Source organism: Rhinopithecus bieti, unplaced genomic scaffold (genome assembly GCF_001698545.2).
Source record: "Rhinopithecus bieti isolate Rb0 unplaced genomic scaffold, ASM169854v2 scaffold_53602, whole genome shotgun sequence".
Classification (NCBI taxonomy): Eukaryota; Metazoa; Chordata; class Mammalia; order Primates; family Cercopithecidae; genus Rhinopithecus; species Rhinopithecus bieti.
This window is the reverse complement of record NW_016820692.1, coordinates 146,042-153,520: the sequence shown is the minus strand read 5'-3', so window position 1 is coordinate 153,520 and position 7,479 is coordinate 146,042. Positions and strand designations below refer to the sequence as shown.

Below are 7,479 nucleotides of genomic sequence, written 5' to 3'. Positions count from 1 at the left end.
CTTTGTAATTCTAGTAAAGCACTTAAAGTGCACAGTAGGTGTTCATGAGGACCATCTGGTCAAAAGCAAAACAAGCTGCTGATTTTGCCTTTGAATAGAATGAAGCAAGTGTGAATTAGTCTCTTCAATTAGCACTATTACAACCTGTCAAGTGCATATTGTAAAACAGGATTATTACAGTATTGGTCACCAGTGCAATTATTTACTCTCTGCCTTTTCTTGCATATACAAAAAATCTTCTGTTTATTAGTTTCTTATAACTGAACATAATTTCTCTTAACCCAGGCATTTCAAAACTACCAACACACAAATCACAGATTATGAAATGTGGTCAGCTATGATGTTTGATACACATATCTTAAGTAACAAAAGGCTAAAGATTGCTCTTAATTCTTAAAATGTCATTGCTTCTATCGTCTTGAAACGCAGGTAGACAAATACTTTTATGGGCCGAAAAAGATATCCAATCCAGATTATTCTAAAACACTTCCAGAGAGGGGAAAAGACTTGTCAGTTCCAAAGAGCTGCATTATAAATATTAAATTTATTACCTCAGGGGATAATTTATTAAGAATCACAGGAAACCTCAATATTTATAAAATGATCCCTACTGATTTATTTATTTGAAGTGGTATGATTTCAACAGATCTCAGTTTTCAAATGCAACTTGAAACTAATAATATATATGCATATTTAAAAGATGTGTAATCTTCTTTTCTGAAAGCTGAATAAAGGCTTGAATTCACCACCCAGTTGCAGACGAAATTATCTCTTTCATTCTTGCTAAAATGTCATTCGTGATTTCAAATTTTAAAAAATCAAACTATAATATATGTTAATTAAACTGGTTCATTCTAATTGATCCAATATATGCCATTTATCTTGCAGTAAAAACAAACCACTTACACTTTTAATTAAATAAGCACACAACTTAATTTATCCTCTTGCATATGCACATTCTCAGTTACTCTACTCTTACTTCAGTTCTGTGCCAGCAACCCCAACCCTCCCCATACTGGAAAACAAAACAAACAAACCAAAAAAAAAACACCCAATACTTAAAACATTTACAGAAGGGCTATGTTAGTTAAGGAGTTATAGTCAACCCACTACTAGAACATCAATAATTAGCACAATCTGTAAAAGACTACATATTTTAATTACTGTTACTGGCCACCAGCATTAAAGGAGAATAGTCCAAAATATACGCTAGTCAAGCAAGTTAAGAAAGTAGCAAGTAGAAATATAGACACAACACACAAAATCCGACATTAGGTTCAAATGTTCAGAATCAGAGTTAGCCTCATGATTATTTAGCCAAGATTATTTTTAAGGATTGGTATAATCTATGTATTTAGTTCATTCAGTTCCTAAGACTAATTCAACTCTATTGGCTTCTCACTTAATCACTAGTTTGTACAATGCCGTTAATAGTACTGAAATGTTTTACTACTCCCTGCAAGATACATCTTTATAGGTTGTCAATTTTCCCCTTTCATGCCATTAAGAACTAAATCAACATTAATAAGAACAGTGAGAATTCTGGGGGAAAGTGAACCTTGGAAGAGGATTTAAATAATTCCAATAAGCTATTCATCATGCTTCTTGCTATAATAGGTAAGTAATACTCCATGATTCTGCACTAAAAATACTTAGGTTTCTTATTGTTATTCTGGGTCATGTGTATATTCCTTAAATTTATATGACATCTACAAAGAAAACAATATTTTGCCTAACAGAAGCTTTTGCAGTAGTAAGGCCGATAACAAAGAATCAGTTTCCAAGAAAAGTTGGCTTGATTTCAGGGACTTCATATCCTTTTCCACACCTGGGTTTTGGATTTGCTGAAAGCAAATCAATCTTTTTTTTCCCCTTAATTTAACCCACCCCAAGTGCATTTATAACCACAGACCTTTAATAGTATTAGTGAGAATTGCTAGAATCTGCTCAATAAACTGTTGAAAAATCTGAATTCTCAGTGTAAAAAAATTCATTAAAATAAGGTAAGCCTGTTTAAATATAAGGAAACTCACAATTTTAAAGTGTGACAAATAACTAATTTAGGACTCAAAAAGGTTGAAAAGACAGACTATCACAGAGTTACTGTTGCATTCTTTGATATTTTTTACAAGCTGTTTGGTCATAATAGAAAAGAGAAAAGATTTTTCTTCTTAAGACTACTTGTAACTCTCTCCATTCTGACCTTTTTATACTGTCACTGCTTTCTCCTCAACTAGGAGGATAATGTAAGTGGAAGGATTTGTACAGAGTTTTAAAAAAACAAAATCAAAATGAAAACCCTCAATAACTAACTGGCTTAAATTAAAATCTAGAGCACCTAAAGGACACAAGTCACGCATTGTGAGGCAGCAGACCACAAAGCCAGAATGAACAAACACTTGAACACCTCTTGGTTTATCACCATTAACTTGCAATGACCATATGGTCATTGAATGGTTTATTTGAAATTCAAACTGCATTTTAGTGCTATTTTCTAACTCAGTATTTTTTAAAATGTACTTTGTTCTAATTAAAAGTTGAAATCATAGTGCCTTTTCAATCCTATTTCATTTAATAGAAATTTCCCTCTGGGTGAAAATAGTGCAAAGTTTTCTTTTAAAATGCAAGGTTTTCAAAATTAAATATATATATAAAATACACTAAAAAAATGACCAGGAACTTTTGTGTATTGAACATTTTTTCCTTTCCATCAATTATATTAGTCAGGATTTATTCTTGGACCTATTAATACTGAAAAGAAATTCCTGAAACTGGTGAGATAGATTAATTTACAATTTAGCACATATGGTATCATTAAGCTTTCACATTAATAAAAAACAAATACTAGCATTATAAAATAAAACTACAAAATTGCTTCATAATTATATTTTTATCTTGATAAAATCAAACTAAATTTCCAATCATGCAACAAGAAAAAATGTACACACTTAAGTGTCACTGTGGACTGAATAGCTGTAGATAAGAACACCTTGTCCTTCACCTGAAACTACCCTCTCCATCACAGGTGTTCCACAAGTTGAAGCAGAAAAGTCACAGAACTAGGCCCAGAGAGGTCCCACATCCTTTATCTAAGTTGTACAGAATAAAACAGCCTATGTGTACCTGTCTACTCAAAGAGAAGCAAGTGACATAAATAGCAACTGCATTTATTTGTTCCTGGCAAACTAGCATTTAAAAATATTATTTTAAATTAACTTAAAGGGAAAAAAAAGGAAAAGGAGAAGAAAACAAATTCTTGACAAGAAATACATAAGAATATCTGTCTTGGCAAAATATTTCTGGAACATTTTAAAATGACATTTAGAAAATGGTATAAAAAAGATTTACTGTTTTTAAGTCCTTGAAGCTTAAGATATATTTGATAATCTAAATAGCAGGCCACAGAGAACAGTTTCAGCCAACTGTGGCACACAATGGCACATTTACAGAATTTCAAATATTTCTTTTAATAATTGATGTAGTCATTTTGAATCATTCTGCATAGGATATCAGGTGTGAGCAGATTGCATTAACGCTGCTTAAACATTTCAACTTGTCAGTATGGCCAACTCGATTTCGGAAATATTTGCAGTATTTTCCCATCGAAACAGTAATAAAGGCAAAATAAATATAAGCCACTACTTTATAATCACCGAACATTAATGAATATTTTATGTCTTTTTAAATCTCCCTGTTTAATTTAAAAGGGTGAAATTAAGTCTCCTCCCTGCAATATGCCAATTATCTGTAAATCAAACAATAACTTGGCCATTATGCTCCTTTTTGTTAATATAAGAGAAGCTAATTTGAAAACACTGAATGGCATTTTTAGGCTATCTGCTGAATAGTCCTTTCTGCCCTCTTGTGGGAGAAAGCTGAAACACACTCAAATAACAGAAACTGGGGTGGGGGGTTGAGAGGGTGGCAGCAAAATTATTGGCTAGAAAATTCAACCTCAAGGAAAAAAAAAGCAAACTATATTATTCATCACACATATAGCTATTCTTCATTTTCCAAGTCAGCAATAAAATGAAATTACTCTAAATCTTTCTTTTGTTAAACTGAAGTTTATTTTAAATCTAAATTTCTTGTTTCATTGTATTCACATACAAAATTTAGATTTTTACTATCCTGTAAAATTTCAGATGCTATAATAACTCAGAGATGGAGCCACAGCAAAACATTATTTCTACCAGAAAAACACAAATGATTCTTCAAGGAATTAAGTTTCTTAATTTAGAGAATAAAATACTCATTATGGAAGTTGAAAATGAAATCACAATTTATACATATTCAAAATCCTGAAAAAAATCAAATAACGCAAACCTATGATTCAGTTTAGGAATCAGATCAGAAAAAAATTTTAAAGACTTTAGTTTCTAGTCAACAAACTATTCAAGTAATCAATAAAGAAAACAAACCGAAAGCAATGAGTTATTCATGTCAAATTCAGAAGCTGAAATTCATTAACACAATATAAAAAAGGAAACCATTAATAGTCTATAGAAACAGTTCATATATTTCTGAAAGAAAACACTAGGGTGAAAACTTATTCTTTCACAATGACATTAAGTGATTATTTTAAGCAATGTAGTCTAAGAAAAAAATTATAAAATAATCCAAGATTAAGCATGACTAATTCTCTTCAGAAAAAATTAGTAGACAAATGACTGTTGCTTTCATAATTTATAAGGTGTAATACAACATAGTCATCATTTCAATGTTTCTAAACACAAGTCCTGTCATAGCCTTAAATATTCCCCCCACCCTCCATGGAGATAAATTACTAGCTTTTAGGTGGGTGGGGCCCAAGGCATACCAAGAAGTACCTCTTCTCTCTTGGGGGAGGTTCTCTTTTGAAACAGTGGCCCTGGTTGGTCGTGCTGAAGAAAATATTGACACTATAAATAGACTCATATTCTAAGCTAAAAGATAGTCTCCAACAGCATCTTAGGAATACTGCCCAAGGGCAGGATTGAGCTGCTTAAGAAAAGTCCCCTCAAATTCCTTTTAGAAACAGGCAGAGTACACAGTATAAATAATTATTTAAGAGCAACCTTTCAAATAAAAGATAAGCATCCTCCAAAATGAATGTTGTCAACAATTTCCTAAGTAGTATTTCTAATAATGACTATAAAACCATGAAATATATTACATAATAATCAGTTATTTTTAAGAAGCGTTTCAAGTTGACTAGTTTAAAAATTATCAAGAGTTCCCATTTACATCTTTCTTTCTAGGTCAAGTCATTTAGTATATCTACAGTAATCATTGATGCTCCAGTTAATTAAAATTTAAGAACCCAATAATGAAACATAAAGAGAATTTCCAACCAGAACAGATAAGCCCTCTTTAACAGGGTCAACATTAGCTATAATGAGCTACCTTTATTTCTTAGCTGTGAGACGTAACTCACCTCTTGAATAGTACTGCTTCCTGAGAAGTTCAGGTTGTACTCCCGCTGGACTTCTCGGTGGGTGATGATCAGCATGAAGTTTTGATTTAATGACTCCTGCAGGGCACTGAAAGGGTTGAAAGAAAAACAAGGAACTTAGAGATGAACAAGTTCTAGCTTGCTTTACAGCTAGCTGCAAAAACCCCAGGAGTACCCTAACCTCCACACAGGCATGTCCGGGCCCAATGTTATCATATTTTCAGCTCCTAAAGGCAAGAGAACACACTGAGAACCACCAAGGGGAGCTAACCTGTTAACTCTTTCTCTACCAAGGTGTTTTTAAATTTCAAGTCTAAATGCCTTGTATACTTAAGAATTTTCTACAAGTCATATGCTAATTCATAATATCTGCATATGTATCTCCTCCAACAAAACTGTCAATTATATCAACTCCAAATATGCTACTAAAATGTATATTCAAAGACTCTGCTTCAATTCCAAGTGAAATAGCTGTTCTAGAATAACAGAAGTATGAAGCTATTGTTTATATTCATGAATGTTGTATAACAGAATATGATTTCAGTCAAAATTCAGAAAATATTGAAATCTACAGAACTTTACTTGCTATGTAAAAATTCATTCAAAATAATTGTGCTTTCACTTAGGACTCAGTAATACCCAGAACTTAGAAACTGGAAAAATCATAGCAACATTTTGTAAAGTCCATAACAAAGTTCCAAAATTTAGAAATGTATCAGAACCATGAAGAGTATATGAAATTAGCGACAAAAAATAAGAAACATAAGTCATGGTTCTATTTTCTTCTCCTCCTGAAACTGTCAATTATATCAAATTCCAAATATGCTACTAAAATGTATACACAAAGATTCTGGTTTAATTACAAGTGAAAGAGCTGTTATGGAATAACAGAAGTATTAAACTAATATTAAATGAGTATTAAACTAATATTAGAAACACTATTTTCATCAGTATTGAAAATAAAGACCTATCACTAGTATGCCTGAATAATTTCTACCGCCTGTCTCAAGTGTAATTTTGCCATGCCTATGGTACCAGGAAAATATTTTGGCTGTGCTCCATGGTTTTAGCCTTCGATTTTCCTCCTTTGCCATCTGTAACTATGTGATGAATACACAGACAACATAAAGATTAGAATTAGACAGATAGGCCGGGTGCGGTGGCTCACGCCTGTTATCCCAGCACTTTGGGAGGCCGAGGCCAGCGAATCATGAGGTCAGAAGATAGAGACCATCCTGGCTAACAAGGTGAAACCCTATCTCTACTAAAACTGTAAAAAATTAGCCGGGCGTGGTGGCAGGCGCCTGTAGTCCCAGCTGAGGCAGGAGAATGGCATGAACCTGGGAGGCGGAGCTTGCAGTGAGCTGAGATTGTGCCACTGCACTCCAGCCTGGGTGACAGAGCAAGACTGTCTCAAACAAACAAACAAAAAAAAGAATTAGGCAGATAATCTGTCTGCCCTATTGTCTTCCATAGCATTCACAGCTTATAGACTATACCTAGCAAGCACCAACATATGTATCATGAAATATTACTAATCAAAATAAAAGGAAATCATACCCAACTAAAATAGAATTTCTTGAAGCAAGGACCTTTGTCATTATATCCTTAGAAATTAAGCATAATGGGCTGGGCGCTCTGGCACACGCCTGTAATCCCAGCACTTTGGGAAGTTGAGGCGGGTGGATTGCCTGGACTCAGGAGTTCGAGACCACCCTGGGCAACATGGTGAAACCTCGTCTCTACTAAAATACAAAAAAAAATTAGCTGGGCGTCATGCTGGGCTCCTGTAGTCCCAGCTACTCGGGAGGCTGAGGCAGGAGAATCACTTGAATCCAGAAGGCGGAGGTTGTAGTGAGCTGAGATGGCACCACTGCACTCCAGCCTGGGTAACAAAGGGAGACTCTGTCTCAAAAAAAAAAAAAAGAAAAGAAAGAAATTAAGCATAATGTGTGACACACTGCAGATAAATATTTACTGAATAATGTATGAATTGTGAATTTCTAGAAGGCAAGAGTCTTATTCATCTTTGTATCTCACACGGA

The 7,479-nt window shown here is 33.7% G+C and overlaps 1 protein-coding gene across 1 annotated transcript in view; it reads right to left on the bottom strand.

Annotated features, from left to right (window-relative positions):
• Positions 1-5,416: 5,416 nt before the first annotated feature.
• Positions 5,417-7,479, bottom strand: part of LOC108520486 (FAS-associated factor 1-like) — a gene marked incomplete at its 3' end in the record, with an annotated part of 145,947 nt that continues 143,884 nt past the window's right edge. Inside the window, exon 6 of the mRNA XM_017859897.1 lies at positions 5,417-5,522. Coding sequence (XP_017715386.1) covers positions 5,417-5,522 — 106 coding nt within the window. The remainder of the gene's footprint in view (positions 5,523-7,479) is intronic.